The sequence below is a fragment of the Megalobrama amblycephala genome, linkage group LG14, assembly GCF_018812025.1.
Source record: "Megalobrama amblycephala isolate DHTTF-2021 linkage group LG14, ASM1881202v1, whole genome shotgun sequence".
Classification (NCBI taxonomy): domain Eukaryota; kingdom Metazoa; phylum Chordata; class Actinopteri; order Cypriniformes; family Xenocyprididae; genus Megalobrama; species Megalobrama amblycephala.
In genome coordinates, this window is record NC_063057.1 from 37115941 (window position 1) to 37142159 (window position 26219).

General features: G+C 38.4%; 2 protein-coding genes across 6 annotated transcripts; both read right to left on the reverse strand.

Annotated features, from left to right (window-relative positions):
- Positions 1–2684: 2684 nt before the first annotated feature.
- On the reverse strand, positions 2685–24085 carry LOC125244548 (gastrula zinc finger protein XlCGF7.1-like). 5 transcript variants are annotated; one of them, XM_048154621.1, is made up of 5 exons: positions 23948–24085; positions 13549–13680; positions 9864–9983; positions 9764–9827; positions 2685–4344 (listed from the first exon to the last, which is right to left on the reverse strand). In XM_048154621.1, exons 3-5 carry the CDS (start codon positions 9918–9920, stop codon positions 3347–3349), a joined length of 1119 nt encoding a protein of 372 aa, XP_048010578.1. In that variant the 5' UTR covers positions 9921–9983; positions 13549–13680; positions 23948–24085; the 3' UTR covers positions 2685–3346. The 5 variants fall into 5 exon arrangements, with proteins under 5 accessions (XP_048010578.1, XP_048010576.1, XP_048010575.1 ...); XM_048154619.1 differs by having other exon boundaries at positions 9764–9985; positions 13587–13680; XM_048154618.1 differs by having other exon boundaries at positions 9764–9983.
- LOC125244552 (gastrula zinc finger protein XlCGF57.1-like) lies at positions 17198–18933 on the reverse strand. Its single transcript, XM_048154625.1, has one exon. The coding sequence runs from the start codon at positions 18247–18249 to the stop codon at positions 17728–17730; it is 522 nt and encodes a 173-aa protein (XP_048010582.1). The 5' UTR covers positions 18250–18933; the 3' UTR covers positions 17198–17727.
- Positions 24086–26219: the final 2134 nt, after the last annotated feature.

A 26219-nucleotide genomic window follows, 5' to 3' on the forward strand; every position in this document is an offset into this window, starting at 1 on the left:
GTCCGTATTCAGCGTGTGCCTGTGTTAACGTCCTGTTTACAGACTTTGTCCCCACAAATGAAATTTTGGTAAATTATTAAAAAGCACCTTGTTTGCCAGCCCGGGATAAAGATTAAAAAATAAAACTAAAAAACTTTTGGATTTATGACCAGTGGACTAGTGCATCTCTATTTTATTTTATTTTATTTTTTTATTATAGTTCAAATCATCCCGCGGGCCGGATGATTGAAACCCCTGCTCTACACAGACACACATACACACAACACAAATAATTATAGATCTTGTTCACACAAATGGCTATATTATACTTGTTACAGCCACTGCCATAACACAAAAGAGGGATGACACAACGGCTCGATCAAAAGGGGAATTTATTAATGAGACCAAAATATAACAACAAGTGGGAGAAATTAGACAGGAAAAATAAAAGGGATAAACACAAAAAGAGAGCGCAGCTCCGACTCGGGACGGCCGCTCAAGTTCCGCCCCCGAAGCGTGGGAACTTGACTTCCTTTAAGCTCGCGTAAATAGTCCACAGGTGTAAAGGATCTGAATCAGAACAATGGTAAATCACGCTTTTCCTGCCCCTAGAAGGCAGGCAAATACATAAATATACATGCATGTAACAATACTTAAATCATTTTTGTTCTGATTAATAAAATGTATGCGTTTTGGCCATCAATGGCGTTTTGGTGGCCTGAAAACGCAGACTTTTGTCAACGGGTTTCAAAGGGCAAGTTTCTGAAAACGGTCTCCGACAACGGTCTCCGACAAACTAAGTACACCCTATGATTCTGTTGCTTGTAGTGCTTTACACCACTGCATCCGACGCTTTGCATTGCACTTGGTGATGTAAGGCTTGGATGCAGCTGCTCGGTCATGGAAACCCATTCCATGAAGCTCTCTACGCACTGTTCTTGAGCTAATCTGAAGGCCACATGAAGTTTGGAGGTCTGTAGCTATTGACTGCAGAAAGTTGCAGACTTCTGTGCACTGTGCGCCTCAGCATGCGCTGACCCCGCTCTGTGATTTTACGTGGCCTACCACTTCGTGGCTGAGTTGCTGTTGTTCCCAATTGCTTCCACTTTGTTATGATATCACTAACAGTTGACCGTGGAATATTTAGCAGTGAGGAAATTTCAAGAATTGATTATTGCACAGGTGGCAACCTATCACGGTACCACGCTTGAATTCACTGAGATCCAGAGAGCGACCCATTCTTTCACAAATGCTTGTAGAAGCAGTCTGCATGCCTAGTGCTTGATTTTATACACCTGTGGCCATTGAAGTGACTGGAACACCTGAATTAAATGATTTCGGAGGGGTGTCCCAATACTTTGGCAATGTAGTGTACATTACTTACATATTGATAGAATATATTTTATAAATACCAAATACCATATACACTTTCAGACAGAAGCGAGTGTTTGAAATAATTTCTGTTTGAGATGGATTCTGATCACCCTACAAGACAGAAATATATTTATATTTAGGATGCAAAAGGCTTTAAATGCTAGCCGTTACTAAAGGTGCATTCACTGCATATCATAATTCCTGTAACTACAAGATTCTGGCTCGTAAAAAGTGTTCACGTCCTCGTAGAGCTTATAATTACAGCTTGTAGGCTGGGAGCTGTACCACCTGACCGCTTTAGATTCGTTTAGGCGTTGATAGTGGTGCCACAGAAACACATAATTCCCAGTCAAAGGGCGTGAACAGCTCCGAATATAATGTCACGTCTTGTCATCTCAAGATTCCAGTAAATACAAGCTGGTGTGAATGCAGCAGAAGTAAAAAGTAAAAGACACCACTTTAAGAAATAAGACAAATCATATATCAAAATCGTGTATTTATTTGGTTACATATTTTATCTGTCAATACGCCTGATATGCATATTTAGCTGCACATATGTCATAAAATATAGTTTCCTCCATCATAACTCCTGTTTTTCATCCAAGAGCTCCCTCTGTTTCTCTGGCTGAAATGATAACGATATATTGAGACTGGTGAGAGCACTCAAAGTACGGAAGATGATTAGGGCCAAGCAATAAAAAAAATAATAAAACCATCTCGAGATTAAAGTTGTTAAATTTTGAGAAAAAAGTCGAGATAAAATGTTGAGAATAAACTCGTTAAATTTCGAGAAAAAAGTCGAGATAAAATGTTGAGAATAAACTCGTTAAATGACGAGAAATAAACTCGTTAAATTTCGAGAAAAAAGTTGAGATAAAATGTTGAGAATAGTCACTAAATTACGAGAAAAAAGTCGTTAAATTACGAGAACAAATACGTTAAATTATGAGAAAAATGTCGTTAAATTTCGAGAAAAAAGTCGAGATAAAATGTTGAGAATAAACTCGTTAAATTACGAGAAAAAAGTCGAGATAAAATGTTGAAAATGAACTCATGAAATTATGAGTTTATTCTCAACATTTTATCTAGACTTTTTTCTCGAAATTTAACGAAATTTTTCTCATAATTTAAACGAGTTTGTTCTCGTAATTTAATGACTTTATTCTCAACATTTTATCTCAACTTTTTTCTCGTAATTTAATGACTTTATTCTCAACATTTTATCTCGACTTTTTTCTTGAAATTTAACGAGTTTTTTTTTTGTAATTTAACGAGTTTATTCTCAACATTTTATCTCGACTTCTTTTTTCGAAATTTAACTAGTTTAATCTCGAGATGGTTTTATTTTTTTATTATTGCTTGGCCCTAATCCTCTTCCGTACTCAAAGCTCCTCAGATGGTGGGAAAATGATAATTTCTAAGGAAATTTTATCTCTTTTATATATGCATTGTTTCTGACTAAAGCCCCAGAGATTTGTGCCGTCTCGTGACTACAAATAAACAGAAACACGTGACTGAATAAGTATAAGTATGTGTCCTCCCTCTTTTGTGAAAAAATGGTAAAAAAAAAAACACTACTTCTATATTACAACTGCAATCCTGACACAAATTAATTTATTTTGCACAGACCAACAGAGTTATATGTATTTTATTTGATACAGATTTATACTTCTGTTGACGTAAAATTGTAAAAACTTTATTCTTCATTTGAGTAATCAATTCATTGAATCTAATTTCTTGACTCTGGCTACTTTATTTCTCTGATAGTCACTGGACATTAACAGGGATTTTAACCCACAAAGGTGATTTAGTACAATAACAGTAATCAGTACATTATACAATCTCTCAAACATGAGGTTTTTCCTGTCCGTGAAAATCATTTCATGAGGATGACAAACAAAAACAGTTCTTTCATACATGAATACTCATGTGGCACTTAAGGCTTACTTTATACCTAAAACTTTTTCCACAGTGACCACATAAATGGCTTCTCTCAAGTGTGAAATCCCATGTGCCTTTTAAGGTTTTCTTTTCGGTTGAAACTTTTCCCACATTGTTGGCAGGTGAAAGGCTTCTCTCCGGTGTGAATTCTTATGTGGTCTTCAAAGTGACCTTTCTGATTGAAACTTCTTCCACACTGAGGACATGTGTAGGGTTGATCACCAGAGTGAATTTTCATGTGGTCTTTAAAGTTTCGTTTTTGATTGAAACTCTTTCCACACTGAGTGCACATGTAGGGTTTCTCTCCAGAGTGAAATCTCATGTGGACTTTAAGGTTTTCTTTTCGGTTGAAACTTTTCCCACATTGTTGGCAGGTGTAGGGCGTCTCTTCAGCGTGAACACTCTTGTGCCTGTTAAGGTTTCCTTTTCGCTTAAAACTTTTCCCACACTGTTGGCAGGTGTAAGGCTTCTCTCCAGTGTGAACACTCATGTGGATGTTAAGATTTCCAATTTGAGCGAAACTCTTTCCACACTGTTGGCAAGTGTAAGGCTTTTCTCCAGTGTGAACTCTCATGTGTCTGTTAAGGCTTACTCTTTGAGTGAAACTCTTTCCACACTGTTGGCAGATGTAAGGCTTCTCTCCAGTGTGAATTGTCATGTGGACGTTGAGCTTTTCATGTTGATCGAAACTCTTTCCACACTGTTGGCAGGGATATGGCTTCACTTCAGTGTGAATTGTCATGTGGACTTTTAGGTTTCCATGTTGATTGAAACCCCTTCCACACTGAGGACACGTGAATGGCTTCTCTCCATTGTGAATCCTCATATGCCTGTTAAGGCTTCCTTCATGAGTGAATCTGTTTCCACACTGTTGGCAGGTAAAATTCCTTCTAGTTTCTGTCTTTATAGCCCTTTTTTGTGAGGAAGTCTTTTCAGTCTGCGAGCAACTAAAAGTTTTTTGGCCAGTTATAAGATCATGATGATTCTTATATTGATCTTTCTCATCCATTTCATTCAGTACTTCACTCTCCTCTTTCAGCATCATTAGGTCTAAGGCGAAAAGAGACAAATGTAAATTAACACCAGTTTAATGGCACAAAGCAACAAAAAACTAAACATTTAGACATGTAAAGCATCAAAACCAACATACAGATCCTAGATCCTGTACACAGGGGGATGTTCGGTGTCCTTCGAAATACCTGAGGAGCCTTTTCTTATTTCTTATTACGATGACTAAAAAAAAAGAAATTCGCTCCGATCAGAGTACATCAGACTTGGAGGACTGCAGCACAAAACAGCATCTTCTCAATGAAGAAAACTGCTAAAGATACTCCAGAGTAGAGATCTGCGCGGGACCGTTTTTTGTCCCGCTTCCACAAGGTTCTGTTTCGCACCCACCAGCTCACGCTTAAAATTCACTGTGTTCACTTGCTATCCGTTTACAATGATTTCTTCCTGACCTGACGGGTCTCACTATTTACACTTCCTCAAAAGAAAAACAGAGGGATTGGGGATAACAAATATAAAATGTTGGAAAACCTATACAAGATATATATTTGTTATTTGTCTTATGATACTGACAAGAGAGAAAAAAAATGATAAAGAAAAACAGGCTAAATTAAATAGAACATCTGTCTCTTAAAACTGTAGGCTGAGACAAAAATAAGAATAAACGAAAACTGTTGGCTTACTAGCAATACTGCAAAATGAAATCTTTTTTTTAACATCCATGTAAGAATTAATCGGATCAATTACAACTCAAAGGTAATTAATTTACAGTGAATAAGAACCGAATTAAAAGGTAAATTATTCACAATTAATATTTAACACTTTATCAACTATTCGTCCATTGAAAAGTCGAGGTTAGGGTATTTTACCAATTCTGGACAAAATATTATCCCGTGGCCAACGGTAATACTATAAAGTTGATTACTGATTATGAGCAAAGTAACAAAAATCGAAAGTTTAAGGCAGTAATTTGTAAGCACAACACAAGACACTGATGTATGTGTAAAATCAAAAGACTTTAGTTTGTGTGTGTATTAGGGTAGTTTAATAATCTAACAAAAACACACACACACACACACATACATTCATACAGTTACAGGGAAATTGTGAGGTTGTTAACGGAAGGTGAATGAAGTCCCAGTGTCTAATGTTAAACTCTCTATCTTTGACCGCAACCTTAAATTAACAGACTAGTTTGTTTGCTTTTTGTTGTTCAAATCAGTACATTTAGCAGCTTCGAAGTGAGCACGCGCCGACAGCCATTTCTTCATAGACATACAAAGCTTTGTCTTCATATTTACAAATCCTTAAAGATGAGGCATGCCAGAGTCACCTATTTCTCGTCCGACTATAGCAAAGTCACAGGTGACTCAATTCATCAGCCGTAGGGTTATTTATGGTGAAAAAACACCTTTTTACCGGCTGTTCGTGCCTAGGAGCATCTTGCCTTGGGTTCTCCAGATGTCTTGTCTTACGGGAGACCTTCGGCATGCTTCGGGTAGCAAAAATCTCAGCTTTTCATCAAAATTCGTAATTGGTGCTTGGTGCCACAGTGGTTGGTAATACTGAAAAGCCTTTCGGTGGTGAGTATAAGCAATAGTTGCTGAGTTCACTGTGAGTCACATGTGTAAGACTTGATTTTCCTGCTAGACAAAAACTGAGATCAAGCGCCCTGCAATAAAGCAATAAAACTCATCTGAAGAGAAGATCTCAAATAGCACAGGACAACGCCTTGCCCTCACAACATCTACAGGATGCAACCCCCCCTTCAAGATGTATAATGTATCTGGTGTATTTCCCTTTTTATGTTTGGTATCATTTTAAATGTCTCAGTGCGATTGGTAAAATGGTCTCAATTTCGCAGCTGAAACTAAGGAGAATTCTGTCCTCCTTTTGGGTGTTGACACACCCACTCCTCTTCTCCAAAACAGGTGTTGGTGTAATACAGTTGCATGAAAAAGTATGGGAACAAGGGGTGTGACGAGACAGGTAGCTCACGAGACGAGACACGAGATTGAGTTCACGAGACAAGATTTTTACACACTATTTTTAAGAAATCCTCAAAGATGATTAGAAAAATAATCTGCAGGTGCATTTGAAATGTTTTAACTAATCATCTTGTAATGAATGTCATTTCAGTTCTACTTTCGGAGTATGAATTATCATATGCAGTAAAAGACGACAATACTCAAGCACTGTAAAACGTTTTGCCGCAAACTCAACTGACTGGCTTCTCTCCTGTATAATTTCATACAAGTCTCTTCAGATCTTACTGTACATGATTTATGAGCTTCTACAACTTTTGACCTCCTAACTTAGGGGTGGGGAACGTTGATCCTGGAGGGCCATTGTCCTGCAGAGTTTCGCTCCAACCCTGAAAAAACACTCACCTGCCTGTAACTTTAGTAATCCTGAAGACCTTGATCAACTTTAGGTGTGTTTAATTAGGGTTGGAGCTAAACTCTGCAGGACAATGGCCCTCCAGGATCAACGTTACCCACCCCTGTCCTAACTGAACTCCTTTCCACAAATTGTTTATAGAAATAAAGAGTATAAATAAAAATGGTAAAACTTTACAATAAGGTCTCATATCTTTCATATTGAGAGATATTTTCATGCATCAGGGAGCCGCTTTCAAATGCGGGGTATTGAAATCGCGTTTACTTTCACTTTCGCGCATACTCTGTGAATATGGAGCGGCAGCGATCGTTATCCAACTGAATTAAATGGTTTTTTATTTCACTCAAACACAACTTTTAAAAAAGGTTCAAACATTCACTGATGCTCCAGAAGGAAACATGATGCATTAAGAGCCGGGGGGATGAAGAAGTCCAAATTTTTCTTATTTTGTTGAAATTTTTTTTTTTTCATTTAGTACTGCCCTTCAGAAGCAACAGAAGATACTTGCATGTTTCCCGGAAGACAAATTAAGTACAATTTACCTTGATCTTTAAATTCAAAAAGTTTTCACCTCCCGACTCTTAATGCATCGTGTTTCCTTCTGGAGCATCAGAGAATGTTTGAACCTTTTTTAATAGTTGTGTTTGAGTCCCTCAGTTGTCCTCAGTGTGAAAAGATGGATCTTAAAATCATACAGTAACTGTTGGAAAGGGTTCAAATATGCAAAAGATGGTGGAAAACTGAAGAATCTGCAGGACATGGAGGATTTTTCTGAAGAACAGAGCTCAGTTTAACTGCTCAGAACAAACAAGAGACTCATGAACAACCATCACAAAACAAAAAAACAGTCGTAGATCATCCAGGTAACCACACACAGTATTGAGAATCAATGGTTCACATACTTATGAATGGGGTTATTTTAATAAATTCAGCTACTTTTTTGTCTTGTGGATAATATGTAAACATCTTTTATGTAAAATATTACACTGAGTAATAGAGTATTCTATTATTGAGTAATAGATATTACTCAGGACAGTACTAAATAAAAAATAACATGCATTTTGTATGATCTCTCTTATTTTGTTAAAATTCTTCACATTTTCACAGATTCTGCAAGGGGTTCCCAAACTTTTTCATGCCACTGTAAATATTTACAACCCTTTTGTTCTGGTCTGTATATAAGGTAAAGTGCAAAGCAGTCAGGCGGGATCTTCTGTAGCCAGAAACCCCCATCTTAAAACACTAATCCACCACTGTGTGTATATGCAATTCTTACACTTAGAGTCATCTTTGAGCAACTGATGTTATGCATTTATGATTTCTGAATTGGCTTCTAATTGGTTATTTGTGTAATTGGCACGATACACTTTTACTTGACAAATAAAATGTTATATTTGATTTACTCTGGATTCTCCTGATATTATTATTACCAGTAAATTATGGGAGGCTAATGCTACCGTAAATCTGTGTCCAGGGAAGAACAAACTGAAGGCGCATGAATGAAGGAGCAGTAGGCACTTCATCTGAAGACCTTTTGATTTCCGCTGATTTAGCAAGTTGTATGGAAGTGGCTAAATTAAAATACACTTTTGTTCGAGTGAGCAGTAGGCAACCGACTAAAGGTATTAGCCAACTTATTACACCCTCTGATGAAGATCAGACTGGCGAGTTTATGTCCGTGAGTTTACCGCGAAATCCCGGGGCGAGTATCTCTGTGCGGCATCGGGTCCCTGATGAATGAATAATTGAAATATGGGATACCCAGAGTCATCAAATATCTAAATTAATACATAACCAACGATTAATTTCTAATTGGAAACACAACCTAAGACTAATAATCATTTGAAATTGGAGTCAGATTAAACGAGTGAAATTAAGTGAACTTCACAAGGGCGCTGAAAAGACATACACGCGTTAACCTTCGCCCAGGCCATCGGATTCCGTTTTTGGGCCGGTGGGGGGTTCCTTACACGTGAGACTCATACAGCTTGGGCATAGATTGAAAAATCTCCATCAATCGCTGCGAGTTGCCATAAAAAAACATAGAAGACAATATAAACACATCACAGGAAACACAGAGAGTAGACGGCCTGCCACATACACGGCGCCATCTTGCACTACAAGATCCTGCACAACTGGCAAATTTCCCACGGCATTTAAGCAGGCTAGGGTAACCCATTGCTAAAAAAGACAACACTCAATCCTAGTACAGCAATTGAATACTACAGACCATTTAGACCAGAATTAATAACATCACAGAGATCTAGTGGGAAACACTCACATTCAGAGCAGAATACCATTATAAACCATAGACATCAGATCAAACAGCGCTGACATGGAAACTAGAGGTGTAACGGTTCTCGGAAAGAAAAAAAAAAAAAATCAAACCATGTTCTTCACCCACAGTTCGGCATGCACTTGCACCGCGGTTCAACTTAAATCTGATGATGCATTTATTTTGCAAGGGCTTTTAAGTGCTTTACACTTTTTCCAGCTCTTCAAAGCTCTAAACATCATCCAATTTAAATGTTATTATTATTTTAATGACCAAAATCATTATTTGTTCATCCTTCAAAGATTTTCCCCATTAGTAAAACTACATTTCAAGAAGCAGGAAAACTAACGGGATTATTTAAAAATAAAAAATATATGAAATTGCCGCTATATCCAGTAGATGGCTTAATAAAATATCAAGAAATTATTTTTTGTCAAAGTTTGAAATTTTTTGTACTGAAGTAGGAAAATCACAAAGTCTCATGGAAAACAAAAACTTCAAACTGTGAAGAATTACAGAGAAAGCAAGTGAAAGCCTAACCCTATATTTACTGTCTTTACTGTGTTTACAATCACTGAGGATTGGAAATTCGGATACATTAATGGGCGTTTAATTTCTGACATGCATTGCAAGCAGTCGACCAATCACAACAGACTGGGCCATCTGACCAATCAGAGCAATCTGTATTATTCTCTGTATGATTGTACTTCTGTTTTTTCTTTATTTAGAGCTGGACATTTTAATAAGGATCAAATTACTGAGTTCAGCTTTGAAAATGAAACCAACCTGTTTGTTCCTTAGTTTCTTCTTGTTTCACTCTGAATGTTTCTTCAATCTTCATGTCTTCAGTCTCCTCTTTAATAAACGCCATCTTTATGTCTTCAATCTCCTCTTTAATAAACACCATCTTTATGTCTTCAATCTCCTCTTTAATAAACGCCATCTTTATAATAGTGTGTCACGTAGATCTCAGTCGCTTCATCAGGATGTTTTCTGTGAGTTTGTCCTGTTTAAGATGAGAATAATTAACAAAAAGAAAAATAAATCCAAACTAAATCTCTGGGTGCGTCTCAATCGTCTCAATTAATGGCCTTACATTAGCCAAAAAGACTCAAAACTAGCACTGCAAATTAATAAAAGAACACAAATAATACAGACACTTTATATTTGGGCATTTATTATCTACTTTTTATAAATTTAATAAATATTTAAATGATTACACTTTAATGAAAACATTAGCAGTTGGTTTGTAAAAGTTGTCATCAAATGTTAAGGCAGGAACACACCAAACCGACGCCGATGAACTAGTGGTGACGAAAGCAGACTGCGGGGTTGGCTCACGTACAGTGGGTACGGAAAGTATTCAGACCCCCTTAAATTTTTCACTCTTTGTTACATTGCAGCCATTTGCTAAAATCATTTAAGTTCATTTTTTCCTCATTAATGTACACACAGCACCCCATATTGACAGAAAAACACAGAATTGTTGACATTTTTGCAGATTTATTAAAAAAGAAAAACTGAAATATCACATGGTCCTAAGTATTCAGACCCTTTGCTGTGACACTCATATATTTAACTCAGGTGCTGTCCATTTCTTCTGATCATCCTTGAGATTGTTCTACACCTTCACTTGAGTCCAGCTGTGTTTGATTATACTGATTGGACTTGATTAGGAAAGCCACACACCTGTCTATATAAGACCTTACAGCTCACAGTGCATGTCAGAGCAAATGAGAATCATGAGGTCAAAGGAACTGCCTGAAGAGCTCAGAGACAGAATTGTGGCAAGGCACAGATCTGGCCAAGGTTACAAAAAAAATTCTGCTGCACTTAAGGTTCCTAAGAGCACAGTGGCCTCCATAATCCTTAAATGGAAGACGTTTGGGACGACCAGAACCATTCCTAGAGCTGGCCGTCCGGCCAAACTGAGCTATCGGGGGAGAAGAGCCTTGGTGAGAGAGGTAAAGAAGAACCCAAAGATCACTGTGGCTGAGCTCCAGAGATGCAGTCGGGAGATGGGAGAAAGTTGTAGAAAGTCAACCATCACTGCAGCCCTCCACCAGTCGGGGCTTTATGGCAGAGTGGCCCGACGGAAGCCTCTCCTCATTGCAAGACACTTGAAAGCCCACCTGAAGGACTCCAAGATGGTGAGAAATAAGATTCTCTGGTCTGATGAGACCAAGTTAGAACTTTTTGGCCTTAATTCTAAGTGGTATGTGTGGAGAAAACCAGGCACTGCTCATCACCTGTCCAATACAGTCCCAACAGTGAAGCATGGTGGTGGCAGCATCATGCTGTGGGGGTATTTTTCAGCTGCAGGGACAGGACGACTGGATGCAATCGAGGGAAAGATGAATGCGGCCAAGTACAGGGATATCCTGGTCGAAAACCTCAGGACCTCAGACTGGGCCGAAGGTTTACCTTCCAACAAGACAATGACCCTAAGCACACAGCTAAAATATTGAAGGAGTGGCTTCACAACTCCGTGACTGTTCTTGAATGGCCCAGCCAGAGAGCGCGGCCATTTGTTAATTTAATACTGCAGTCCAGTTTTATTTGCTTCCAGTTATTTTTAGCTGTACATTAGGGTTGCCACCCATCCCGTGAAATACATAATCGTATTTATTTAATTATGTGTGAGTCTATGGGAAATAGGGGTCAAATCACATGCCGTATTAATTTGGGGTGTGATTTGACCCCTATTTCCCATAGACGCACATAATTAAATAAACACAATGATGATTCAAATAACGCAAACTCCTTGCTTAGTTTCAAGTGTCACAGGGGCGGTTTCTTCATTAGGGCAATAGGGCGACGCACCATTAAAATGCGAAAGGGATGGATTTTATCAATCACATTCAACCACAGAGTTACACTAGCTGTCACTGCTAGACTGTTTGTTCTGCCTCTGGATATAGGCTATAGTCCAATTAGCGTTGAGTCACGTTCTGTGGAGTACTGCCTCTTTTTGGCCGATTTCAGTCTGGCCGTGAATTGCCCAGAGTGCTCCCATAGACTTCCATTCAAAAAAAAATTTTTTTTTCAAATTGCAGGCACTGCAATGCATTCTCTATGGGTTCCGGGAGGGCTAACGTGCTTTCGTCATCGTATGTAACCTTAACTCGTGCAGCGATTGGTGGAAACAAACATATCTCTATTAATAATTTTTTATGCTAAAGTGACCAATAATTTCCTCAGTCCATAACTTACATTAAACAGACATATTCTCCATCTATAAATTTAAGAAAGTTGAGGAAATATTTCCATTTTGCAAACTTCCGTGAACGAGCGCCGCCGCGCGCATGTGCGCCAAACAGACGGAGTTCAATTGAATAGGAGTGCAATAATTCGGACTAAAATATAAATTTTGCTAAAAATATTTGTTGTTGAAAATGTGTTTTTGTTGGCAAACATAATTGTGCCATATGTAGAATTTCGCCCATACTACTAAGTGTATTTTTATGATAGCTGTAAATTGACTATTGTAGGGTAATCAGAGTAGCCAAAATAGTGCTTTTTTATTATTATTTATGTTCATTTTTAGTTTAGTGTATTTAACTTCTGCTTTAAAAAACATTTTGTTTTTAGATTGTAGTGTTACAATGTAGGCCTAATGTGATTTGACCCCTTTTTTTGCACATAATATTGCCAAAGACTATAGAATAATTGGGACTTTGATATAGCATAGACTACACGGTTACACGAATGTGAAATAACATTTTTTATATTAAATACAGATTATATATATAGATAGATCCCAGCCCTATGGCATGCTATATATACTGAATTTTCCCTGTTTTAGATAAGCAGTAATAATACATTATTATATAACTTGTTAAATGGTTATTTACAATTAGCCTACATTCATTCCTGCATTTCTGTTGTGTGAAAAAAAACTAATTTAGCACCAGCCGCCACTGAAGTGTCATTCACTTCTTTGACAAAAATAAATCATAATATGAATAAATATTTAAAGTGTAGTTTTGATCATGTTCAGTTTGTATCAAATCCCAGTTAATAAGTACTTCAACTGACCATTCTACGATAATCTTTTATTTTGATCTTACACTCACACAATCACACTCATTTTTTTCATGCATTGTGCATGAAATGACATGTTAATAACTTATTTATATAGACTTAAAGGCCTATTTTATTTGCTTTATACGGCTATGAAAGCACCCACTGATTTATTATATGAAGAAGTCTAAAAATGTCTGGGTCTTCTGGGACGCAAAGGCAGTTTTTCCACCTTTTGACCACAAGATGTCGTTAGTGTGCACTGTGATGAATAGATGCGAGTAATAAACCTTTTTACGATACAGTTGCTTCAGTTTTCCATCACTAGAAAACACCTTACAAACGCGTCGAAAGATAAAGTGGATAGGGAGCGAAATGAGACTCAAGTTTACTGTGGATGTGCTTTACTCACACAAAATATTCTCCATTAAAGTTAGATAAAGCATTACAATGTTTCATTAAATAGCACTACCTAATTCACATCGCTTGTAAAAACTGTCAAACACTGAACACTATCGATGTAAACAGATTAAATTCTTAAAACAAACCTTTCTTCAGCCGAATCTTTTTTTTTTTTTTTTTTTTTTTCTTCAGCCGAATCAACAGATGCAGGAGCGCGTCGCAGCCTTATGACGTCACGTCATCATGGCAAAATAAAAGTCCTGTTCACACTCTGCTGCCTGAAATCACAGAAGTGCATAGAAATTAACTATTTTTTAACAGATAATCCTTGATTTAAACTTTAACGTGACAAATGTGATTAAAAAAAAAAAACCAAACAAACATGTTAAGAGTTCATAAAGCAGAGTCAAGGGGCCGGTTGCACAAACCACTAAGACTAGTCTTAAAATATAAAGTATAAATGTAATTCATTCAGTACCACAAATTATTGCGGTTCGGTCCAATTAAAAATGTAATATTTCAGATTTTTTATGAAATCAATAGCAAGTCAAGTCTTCAGTGTGAAGGGTCATTTGTGTGAGTTGCTGCCTATGTAGTGATTCAAATCACTCACTAATGAGTGAACAACACAGACACAATTCACACCTGCTCCACAGAAAACTCTGCTGTTTCTATTATAAGTCTTAAAATCTGCAGTTCAAGACTGAGTATGAATGATACACAAATAAAGAATTATTTACTTATATTGTATTATCATATTAATGTGTTTTCCTGTTTTTTTGTACAATGATGAATAAATCATTTTAAGATCTATGACTTCCGGAAGCATCTCTTTCAGTAGACAGTTTGGGCCTGTTTACAGCTGGTCACTTCATGCGTTTTCTCTGATCATAGTTATTTGATCGCAAAAAAGACGGTGTAAATGCCCTCCGGGACGGATTTGAATCCGATCGCTCAAACCACTTCAGGAGGTGGTCTGAGACACATTTCAGTCAAAACTGAACAAGTGTAAATGCATCTGGTTGTTGAAACCACATACTAAATATACATAAATATCTAATTAATTATTTTTTAAATGTTACACTTTGTACCTGTGACAAACTGTTGACGTCACCTGCATTGATATATCAATAATGGACGTAATGCTTCACACAGCATTTATCAAGTGCTTAAAGGGGTACTTCACCCCTGGAAAGATGAATGTGTATTTAAAATTGGTCATTTATGTAGTAGAAATGTGAAATTATTTTTGAATTTGGAGCTTTCTAGACTGAGAAAAGGCAGAAAATGTATTTTTGACTAATGTGGATGAAAGACAACAACTCCCAGAATGCACTTGTTTTGCTGTCCCTGCGAGGCCACGCCCAAACCGCGCCTATCGGTTACAGGCGGAATTACCAGGAAAATTCAAACAACTAGGCTTGCTTTGTTACATATTAATTCTATAAATCGTGAGTTAGTTCATACATTTACAGCGAAATGGTGCTAAATTGCTTTGTACGTGGATGTACACCCAAAACCAGGAAAGGACAAGTAAGTTTCCATCATTTTCCGATTAAGTTAAAGATTTGGAGCGATGTAAACAGTGGCTGCGGGCCATCAAACACCCGAAGTTTGGAGATGACACCGTTATAGAAAACCTAAAAAACAGCAGAATATGTAGTCTCCATTTCAAGCACGAGGACTACGAACCAAATATCCTTGCAATGAAGAGAACCATTCTGAAGGACACCGCGATACCATCGATATTCACTTTCCCAGAGGACGAACAGCCTGGGCATCTGGTACTAAGCGTATTCGCCTAGAGGTAAGACTCGCTGATACTAGACTGATAACACAGTAACGTTAGCCTATATGTAGTGTTGTAGGTAACACATAGGTAGCAGTAAAACTGCAAACTTAGCAAAGTAACGTTAGATAGACAATTACATATAAGTTGCATATAAGTTGACTGTTATCAAAGTAAAGCCACTGTTCTGTAAAACTGAGTTAGTCTATTTATCTATTTATGCTAACGTTACCACAAAAGCCTGTTGCTGTATTGGTTGAGATGACTGCAGAGACCGATAAATTTGCGAGATGAACCACTGATGTAGTGCAGACTATAACAAAATATGTTAAGCTTAAAAATATAATTGACACCCACTTTTGATAAAATCTTTGATCTATGTCCGTGAGTAACCTCAAAAGCGCATATGTATGGGCGTGGTGAAAAAATGCGGAACTACCTGCTATTACTGGCTGTAGTTTTATGCCTCTGGCCAAAAAAGCCTCCGATGACGCAAAAATCGTCATTTTTGCAGAATAAAAATGCATAAATCTCTCATCTCGGGCTGATATGAAGGGGGAAAGCACAGTAATTCGAAAATACTAGTGGTATTCTACTAATACAAAGCTTAATGCTAAATCCTGAAGTAACCCTTTAAGGTGCTGAAATAACTTCTGTTTGTGATCCGATTTAGATTCCGATTACCGTATAAGACAGAAATATATTTATATGTGATGCAAAAGGCTTTGCATGCTAACAGTTACCAAGTAAACAGTAAAGACACCGCTAGAAGAAATCATATATCACAATCGTGTATTTATTTGGTTACATATTTTATCTGTCAATACGCGTGATATGCATATTTAGCTATGCATATGTCATAAAATATAGTTTCCTCCATCATAACTCCTGTTTTTCATTCAAGAGCTCCCTCTGTTTCTCTGGCTGAAATGATAACGATATATTGGGACTGGTGAGGGCGCTCAAAGCTCCTCAGATGGTGGAAAAATTATAGAAATGATCATTTCAAAGGAAATGTAATGTAAACATGAGAATTTATCTCTTTTATATATGCATTGTTTCTGAATAAAGCCCCAGATTTGTGTGCCGTCTCGTGACTACAAATAAACAGAAACACGTGACTGAATAAGTACGTGTCCTCCCTCTTTTGTGAAATAATGGTAGAAAACACTATTTCTGTATTACAACTGCAATTCTGACACAAATAATTATCAGTGTTTCACTTTTTATTGTAAAACTGTGGTAAAACATTGATGCTTCTGTTTTAAATCTAAAAAAAATGTAAAAAAAAAAAAAAAAAACTAAACAAAAAAAACAAGGCAAACATTTATCATGTTTGTTTCGCAATCTCGCTAGTTTTCAGTCTGATAAAACTTCCCTTTGTTGGTGAAATGATGTGGTTGTGTGACATCGTTTCAAAGAGAAGTGTTAAAGGAACAGTCCACTTTTTTAAAAATAGGCTCATTTTCCAACTCCCCTAGAGTTAAATAGTTGAGTTTTACCATTTTCGAATCCATTCAGCCGATCTCTGGGTCTGGCGGTACCACTTTTAGCATAGCTTAGCATAGTTCATTGCAGCAGGAGCAATGATATTACACAGTGTCTCTCACAAATGTCTCCATGGTTGCAAGACACGCTCCCTGTGCAAGCAAGGGGTCACAGCCCCTGTGTAATATCATTGTGCCTGCTGCACTCATGGTACGGCAGCAAAGTTCCTTGATTATTACGCCAGAATGAGAGTATAGCTCCTAGCCATGTCGGTCTAGAAAATCACAACTTTTCATTTTCCGTCGGTCTTAGTACACGATGTAACTACAGAAGAGTCAAGTTTTAAATAGGAAAATATCAAAACTCTTTGGTCATTTTAGTGCGAGATGCTAACGGTTTAATCAGATTCAATGAACTATGCTAAGCTATGCTAAAAGTGGTACCGCCAGACCCAGAGATTGGCTGAATGGATTCAAAAACTGTAAAACTCAACTGTTTAACTCTAGGGGAGTTGGAAAATGAGCCTATTTTCAAAAAAAGTGGAGTGTTCCTTTATGGGGAGGGTTTTAGTAAAGCGCTGCAGAGCTTCTGGCATGACGGTGGAAACCATGTGATTTTGGGCTCGGTCCTACAGGTCCGAGGCTATTAGCCCCACCTGTTGAAAGCCCTGGCATGACAGTTGAAAAGCAGCTATTGCCAGATCGCCACGTCTTTGTATGTACTGAATCAAAAGCTTGTTTCTGTTATATTGTTTGTTTATCATTTTGCACAGGCCTACACTGTTATATGTATTTTATTTGATACAGATTTATACTTCTTTTGACATGTAAAATTGAAACTACTTTATTCTTCATTTGACTAATCAATTCATTGAATCTAATTCTTGACTCTTGCATCTTTATTCCTCTTGTAGTCACTGGACATTAACAGGGAATTCAGCCCTCTAAGGTGATTTAGTACCATAAAAATAATCAGCACATTATTAGACATGAGGTGTTTCCTGTATGTGAAAATCATTTCACGATGATGACATACAAAAACATTTTTTTCATACATGAATACTCATGTGGCACTTAAGGCTTACTTTATACATAAAACTTTTTCCACAGTGACCACATGTAAACGACTTCTCTCCAGTGTGAACTCTCATGTGCCTGTTAAGGCTTCCTTTTCGCTTAAAACTTTTTCCACATTGTTTGCAGGTGAAAAGGCTCTCTTCAGTGTGAATACTCATGTGGTAATTAAGATTCCCTTTTCGGTTGAAACTTTTCCCACAGTGTTGGCAGGTGTAAGGCTTCTCTCCAGTGTGAACGCTCATGTGGACTTTAAGGTTTCCAATTTGAGTGAAACTCTTTCCACACTGAGGGCACGTGAAAGGCTTCTCTCCAGTGTGAATTCTCATGTGTCTATTAAGGCTTACTTTTTCAGCAAAAGTCTTTCCACACTGTCGGCAGGTACAACACTTCTCTCCTGTGTGAATTCTCATGTGGACGTTGAGCTTTTCAAGTTGACCGAAACTCTTTCCACACTGTTGGCAGATATAAGGCTTCACTTCAGTGTGAATTGTCATGTGGACTTTAAAGCTGCAGTAGGTAACTTTTGTAAAAATGTATTTTTTACATATTTGTTAAACCTGTCATTATGTCCTGACAGTAGAATATGAGACAGATAATCTGTGAAAAAATCAAGCTCCTCTGGTTCCTCCCAGTGGTCCTATTGCCATTTGCAGAAATACACCGCTCCCGGTAAGAAACAACCAATCAGAGTCAGGAGGAGTGTCTTAGCAGTGTCAATCAAGTTAGTGTGCGCACTGATCACACTCCTGTCATGCACAGCCATAGTGCACAGCGTGTACAGGCATTCAAATTCAAGATTACCGGTGTGCAGCAGCTTTGCTTATGGAGGACAAACAATCCAGTTTCGTACGTATAATACCCCATAAAGTGCGTATCATATGCGCGTATCATATTTTGGCGTATATATTCTACGAGATTACAAACTCGTACTATTGATACGCATTTTCGTGTGATCGGGCTCTATTAAGTTATGATATGCAGTTTTAAGATTTTTTCAGGCGAGAATGTGCTGGTTTAAAGCTCAAATTTGTGGTTAATTGATAAAGATAGCGTCTTTCTGAAAATTTGATCTGACGTTGTCGGAGTTGTGAGATCCAGGCGATCACCGGACTCTCAGCGCTCATGTACCCAGCCAAGAGCAGCCTTACCTCGGCTAATCCTTCTGACGTTTGCCGCTGGCTCCGTTTTGGCTGAGGGCAACGTGACGTTTCATAAATTTATAAATGGCTATTTAACTTTTGTATCATACTAAAGCGCTGATTTTGTACGCTTGACTGAATTGTTTGCTTTATTTCTTATTGTATATTTTTATACCTTTTATAATGGCTATTATTGAACATTAAAACTGACATTTAACAAAAAGAGAAGGTTGTGTTTTATGTTAAAGCCTATTTCATTTCATTACAGTGAAGATAATCAGAGTATGCACAAATAGTATTACATTTAATATGTTTGAAATGTAAACGAAAAGAGGCAGGGTTGTTTAATATTCGTTTTGTTATAAATATAAGCAGACATTGCAGATAATTAATCACTCGTTGCCTGAGGTTATTAATATGTTTTTGTTTGTTTCTTTAAATAAAACGAAAAGAGGCAGAGTGGTTTAATAACAAATTTTGTTTTATTCTTGGCTAAAATATACATACAGAGATAACCGAAGAAGCCAGTTATTTGCGTACTGTAACATTACCGTTATATTATCTTACTAACTATTTATTACTTATAGAAATAGTGCATATACGTCATATAGTTACATTACATGTATTGCAAAATACGTAATGTTTTGAGGACCAAGTTTGTAGTCAAAGTATGGGAAGGCCATAGTCAATGTAAATCATATTGTTGATGTTTTGTCCGTATCAGTGAATGTGCTATAACTGTTTATCCGCCGTCATCGGTGGCCCTGCTTGCTTACTAGCCTGCGCGTTCACGGCAGGCTCCGTTGTGATGGGGGAGGAGCTGTGGAGGGAGGGCTGTAGCGCAGCAGAGAGCAAGGGGGAGTGACCTGTGAGTTGTGCTTGTTCAAATTTTCAGGCTAAGTCAACGTTTTCTAAAAACTCCCTACTGCAGCTTTAAGGTTTCCATGTTGATTAAAACTCCTTCCACACTGAGGACACGTGAATGGCTTCTCTCCATTGTGAATCCTCATGTGCCTGTTAAGGCTTCCTTTATGAGTGAATCTGTTTCCACACTGTTGGCAGGTAAAATTACTTATAGTTTCTGTCTTTATAGCCCTTTTTCGTGAGGAAGTCTTTTCAGCCTGTGAGCAACTAAAAGTTTTTTGGCCCGCTATAAGATCATGATGATTCTTATATTGATCTTTCTCTTCCATTTTGCTCAGTACTTCACTCTCTTTTTTCAGCATCATTAGATCTAAGGCAAAAAGAGACAAATGCAAATTACCAGTTTAATAGCACAAAGCAACAAAAAACAAAACATTTAGAAGATGTTCTGTCCATAACAATGTCCCTTCGAAATACCTGAGGAGCCCCTTCTTATTACCCTAAAGCCGGGTGCACACTGCGATTTATAATAGTCCTTTACGATTGTTACTTGTCAGACTATAGGAACATGATCCTCATGTCACACTGTGGGATCTCAGCTGTCCTGTATGTCAGACTGTACTACAGTCAAGATGCGTTAAAACGGATGCGCACTTGAAAACTTGTCCGGAGTTTTACATCAACCCACACACATTCAGTGACTGTGAGCTGCATTACATGCGGGACTGAAATGGTGGCTAACAAAGAAATCTCTAGCGTTAATTTTGATCACAGCTTGTCTTGAAAAATGGCAATTTGACGTTTGTTGTAGGAGAAATCACATTGCAGGACTGTGCGCCAAATCTTCTGACACTGCCAGAATTCCGGTAATTTCCAGAAGGTCAAATTTTATTTTAACGGTCATTAATTGGCTGTCAGTGAACATGTCAAACGAGCGATCAAAGACTACAAATTTTAGCCTAGGATTATAGGAATCTTTTAGGATTCTCGAAATTTGTCTCAGACGACCAAATCGTGGCCAAAATTGCACAGTGTGCACCTGGCTTAAATGATGACTAAAAAATAACTTTGCTCCATTTGTAGTACATCAGACTTAGAGGACTGCAGCACAAAACAGCATCTTCTCAATTAAGAATACTGCTGAAGATCCACCAGAGTAGAGGTCTGCGTGGGACTGTTATTTTGTCCCGCCCCCGCAAGTTTCTATTCCGCACCCACCAGCACCCGCTTGTAATGATTTCTTCCTGACCCGACAGGTCTGGCTAAAGTTTAGATAGTTTCCAGATTGTCACATTTACAATTCCTCTAAAGAAAGAGAATGATTGGGTATAACAAATATAAAATGTTGGATAGTCTACACAAGATTTATATTTGTGATTTTTCTTACTTTTTTAACATCCACGCAAGAACAGAATGTTGCTGACAGATGACCGTTTCAGTACCGAACGTCCCTACTACAAATCCGACCACAAAGGCTGAATGTTTTCTCTGAAGGTGCACTTGTGGCCGGGATGCAAAAAACATATCTTGCCATGTGGCTCAGGTCAAGGAACTAGGAACTACGTGAACGTCACTGCTGCAGAAAGTTTTGCTCAATTCAAGTTCATGCGCGGATTGAATAAATAAATTAAACTAATGGAGCAGCGGTCAAATCAGTCAGCAGGACAGTGGGATTGTTCCTGACTGACTCCAGGGCTACAGGCTGTGCTCATGTAACGGAGGCCAGCTAGTAGGTCACTGTGCAAGTAATCCTCACTCCTCTGATATGAAGAGATGCTCTAGCGACTGACCCTAGGGGTTGCAGCCTTTAGCCTCCTTGTTAGAACGTCCGACTACCATGTGGACGGGCCCGGGTTCGAGTCCCTCTTGGAGCAGGCAGGTGCGAACTGAAAGGGCTACATTGGTGCCGTGACCCGGATGGGAGTGAGGTTTGGGGGGTGACTGTAACAGAGGCCTACTAGTAGGTGCTGTGTGAGTAAGCCTCACTCCTCTGATCTCAAGAGATGCTCTAGCAACTGACCCTAGGGGTTGCAGCCTTTAGCCTCATTAGGATGTTTGAGTCCCGCTTGGAGCGGGCAGGTGTGACCCGGATGGGAGAGAGGTTTAGGGGGGTGAGTGTAACGGAGGCCTACTAGTAGGCGCTGTGCGAGTAAACCTCACTCCTCTGATCTCAAGAGATGCTCTAGGGACGGTTAGCAGCCTTTAGCCTCATTAGGATGTTTAAGTCCCGCTTGGAGCAGGCAGGTGCGAACTAGAGGGGCTACGTTGGTGCCGTGACCTGGATGGAAGTGAGGTTTAGGGGGGTGACTGTAACGGAGGCCTACTAGTAGGCGCTGTGCGAGTAAACCTCACTCCACTGATCTCAAGAGATGCTCTAGCGACTGACGCTAGGGGTAGCAGCCTTTAGCCTCCTTGTTAGGATGTTCGACTCCCATGCAGACGGACCCGGGTTCGAGTCCCACTTGGAGCGGGCAGGTGTGAACTGGAGGGGCTAAATTGGTGCCGTGACCCGGATGGGAGAGAGGTTTAGGGGGGTGAGTGTAATGGAGGCCAGCTAGTAGTTGCTGTGCGAGTAAACTTCACTCCTCTGATCTCAAGAGATGCTCTAGCGACTGACGCTAGAGGTTGCAGCCTTTAGCCTCCTTGTTAGAGCATCCAACTCCCATGCTGGAGACCCAGGTTTGAAGCCCGCACAGAGCGGGATGAGTAGGACCTGGGTAGGAGTTACACTCACGTCAATGCCGTTTATGTTCGGGTCCAATTTTATCGGGTCAGGTTTAGGAAAGAAGGGATTTGGGTCGATTCGGATCGGGTACAGATTATAGGAGCCAAGAAGGCCTCTAGTTCCAACCCTGCGTAAACGCAAATACCTGAAGTTTTCAAATAAGTCTGAAGGACTTGATTAGTTGGATCAGTGTGTTTAATTAGGACTGAAGCTAAACTCTTCAAGGCTGTGGCCCTCCAGGAACTGAGTTTGACACCCCTGAAATAAAACATCTGAACAGGGCCTCAGACTGCTACAAAATGGTTGCATTTTGAAACCTTTTTTCCTGCCGGTGCAACGAAATTTTGTTCACCAGGTTGCACTGCTGCAACTACCACAATGCTCAACTGATCAGAAAGGACATTTCTGTTGCATTTGAGAAACATCAAACAAAACCGTGCTTTAGAGCAGTGCAGACTGTTTATTAGCTTGGACCATTAATAGACAGCAGAGCGCGAGCCCAGAACAAGTTTACTCAAAGGATGAACAAAATCAAACTGTACCGTTCTCCACTTACAGTTCATCATGCACTTGCACCGCGGTTCAACTTAAATCTGACGACGCATTTATTTTTCAAGGGCTTTTAAGTGCTTTAGACTTTTTTCAGCTCTTCAAAGCTCTAAAAAAAATCCAATTTAAATGTTATTTTTATTATCAACAATAATTATAATGTATTAATGAACAAAATCATTATTTGTTCATCCTTCAAAGATTGTCCCCATTTGTAAAACTAAACAGGTTATTTAAAAAATAAAGATATGAAATTACTGCTATAACCAGTAGATGGCTTATTAAAATATCAAATCATCAAGAAATTATTTTTTGTCAAAGTTTGACGTCTTTGTGACTTCCTACTTAATATTTCAGTGCAAAAAGTCTCATGGAAAACAAAAACTTAAAATTGCGAAGAATTACAGAGAAAGCAAGTAAAGAGTGCTCCTTCAGTGCAGTATGATACTGTAGAAGAATAGTACATTTAATAAGAGAAGAATACATTTTTCCCCATAAAAATTAGATTGCTGTTAAATGTTTAATTTTTTGCATCTCAACTAAAGCATTTCCAAGAAATAAACATATTATTAGCAACTGCTTGCGATGGAGATTCTGGTTAAATAACTATTTCTTCCAATGTTTCATCATCAGACTCATGCTCAGATTGATATGGTAAAATCAATGCTATAGTTACTGTCTTTACTGTGTGTGTAATTGCTGAGGATTGGAAATTCGGATATAATAATAGCCGTTTCATTTCCGACATGCATTGCAAGCAGTCAACCGATCACAACAGACTGAACCATCTGACCAATCAGAGCAATCTGTATTATTTTCTGTATGATTGTATTTCTCTATTTACTTTTTTTTTGTAGAGCTGGACATTTTATTAAAGATCAAATAAGCAAGTTCAGCTTTGATAATGAAACCAACCTGTTTTTTCCTCCGTATCTTCATATTTCACTCTGAATGTTTCTTCAATCTTAATGTCTTCAATCTCCTCTTTAATAAATGCCATCTTCATATCTTCACTCTCCTCTTTAATAAACGCCATCTTTATGATAGTGACACATGGATATCTGTCGCTTCATCAAGATTTTTTCTCTGTGTTTGGTCCCTCTGTCCTGTTTAAGATGAAAATAATTAACAAAAAGAAAAAAATAAATCCAAACAATCTTTGGGTGCATCTCAATCATCTTTAGTTCAGTAGTTTAGCACACTGGTGAGAGAGTCAGTCAGAGTTATAGTTATTAGCCTTAAATTAGCCCAAAACACTCAAAACTAATGCTGCAAATTAATAAAAGAACATAAATAATACAGACACTTCATGTTTAGGCATTTACGATCTACATTTGGTATAATAAATTATAGATTATATTTAAATGATTACACTTTCATGTAAATATTAGCATTTGTTTTGTAAAAGTTGTCATTACATGTTAGTGTTTGTTGTTCTCGATCATTTACACTGGAGCAGCATGATTCGAGCGCTTCAAATCACTGAATCATTTTACAAAGTATTTGATTCAATTGACTCGGAGTTTCGAAAAGCTCCGTTTCTCCATCACTACTCGCCAGTAACCGAATTAGTGTTTATGATAAACTGATTCACGATATAGGGAGCGAAATAAGACGCACCTTCTCTGTTAACGTTACTTAAGTGTGGATGCACTTTACTCACACACAATATCCTTCATTAAAGTTAGATAAAGCATTACAATGTTATATTCAATAGTAAATAATTAACTTCACAACGCTAGTAAAAACTGCAATACATTGAACGGTTTATGTCGATTTACACAGATTAAAATCTTAAAACAAACCTTTCTTCAACCTAATCTAAATAGATGCAGGAGTGTGGCGCGGCCTTATGACGTCATGTCGCAATATCAAAATAAAAGTGCCATTCACAGGCTGCTGTCTGTATCTCAGAAGTGCTCAAAAAGCACAGAAAGGCATAGAAATGTACCAGATAATTCTGTATGAAAAATTAAAATAGTGAAAAATGTGATATAAAAACAGAAATGTTAAAAAGAGTGTATGAGTTCAGAAACACATACAGGTCCTTCTCAAAAAATTAGCATATTGTGATAAAAGTTCATTATTTTCCATAATGTAATGATAAAAATTAAACTTTCATATATTTTAGATTCATTGCACACCAACTGAAATATTTCAGGTCTTTTATTGTTTTAATACTGATGATTTTGGTATACAGCTCATGAAAACCCAAAATTCCTATCTCAAAAAATTAGCATATTTCATCCGACCAATAAAAGAAAAGTGTTTTTAATACAAAAAAAGTCAACCTTCAAATAATTATGTTCAGTTATGCACTCAATACTTGGTCGGGAATCCTTTTGCAGAAATGACTGCTTCAGTGTGGCGTGGCATGGAGGCAATCAGCCTGTGGCACTGCTGAGGTGTTATGGAGGCCCAGGATGCTTCGATAGCGGCCTTAAGCTCATCCAGAGTGTTGGGTCTTGCGTCTCTCAACTTTCTCTTCACAATATCCCACAGATTCTCTATGGGGTTCAGGTCAGGAGAGTTGGCAGGCCAATTGAGCACAGTAATACCATGGTCAGTAAACCATTTACCAGTGGTTTTGGCACTGTGAGCAGGTGCCAGGTCGTGCTGAAAAACGAAATCTTCATCTCCATAAAGCTTTTCAGCAGATGGAAGCATGAAGTGCTCCAAAATCTCCTGATAGCTAGCTGCATTGACCCTGCCCTTGATAAAACACAGTGGACCAACACCAGCAGCTGACATGGCACCCCAGACCATCACTGACTGTGGGTACTTGACACTGGACTTCAGGCATTTTGGCATTTCCTTCTCCCCAGTCTTCCTCCAGACTCTGGCACCTTGATTTCCGAATGACATGCAAAACTGAGCAACAGTCCAGTGCTGCTTCTCTGTAGCCCAGGTCAGGCGCTTCTGCCACTGTTTCTGGTTCAAAAGTGGCTTGACCTGGGGAATGCGGCACCTGTAGCCCATTTCCTGCACACGCCTGTGCACGGTGGCTCTGGATGTTTCTACTCCAGACTCAGTCCACTGCTTCCGCAGGTCCCCCAAGGTCTGGAATCGGTCCTTCTCCACAATCTTCCTCAGGGTCCGGTCACCTCTTCTCGTTGTGCAGCGTTTTTTGCCACACTTTTTCCTTCCCACAGACTTCCCACTGAGGTGCCTTGATACAGCACTCTGG

Excerpts from the sequence above, each read along its gene's own strand:
- LOC125244552 (XM_048154625.1), bottom strand. The coding sequence starts at position 18,249 with ATGACAATTCACACTGAAGTGAAGCCTTATATCTGCCAACAGTGTGGA.
- LOC125244548 (XM_048154619.1), bottom strand. The coding sequence starts at position 9,920 with ATGGCGTTTATTAAAGAGGAGATTGAAGACATAAAGATGGTGTTTATT. Across the intron at positions 4,345-9,763 it reads AGAAACTAAGGAACAAACAG|ACCTAATGATGCTGAAAGAG; the intron begins GTTGGTTTCATT and ends TTTTCGCCTTAG.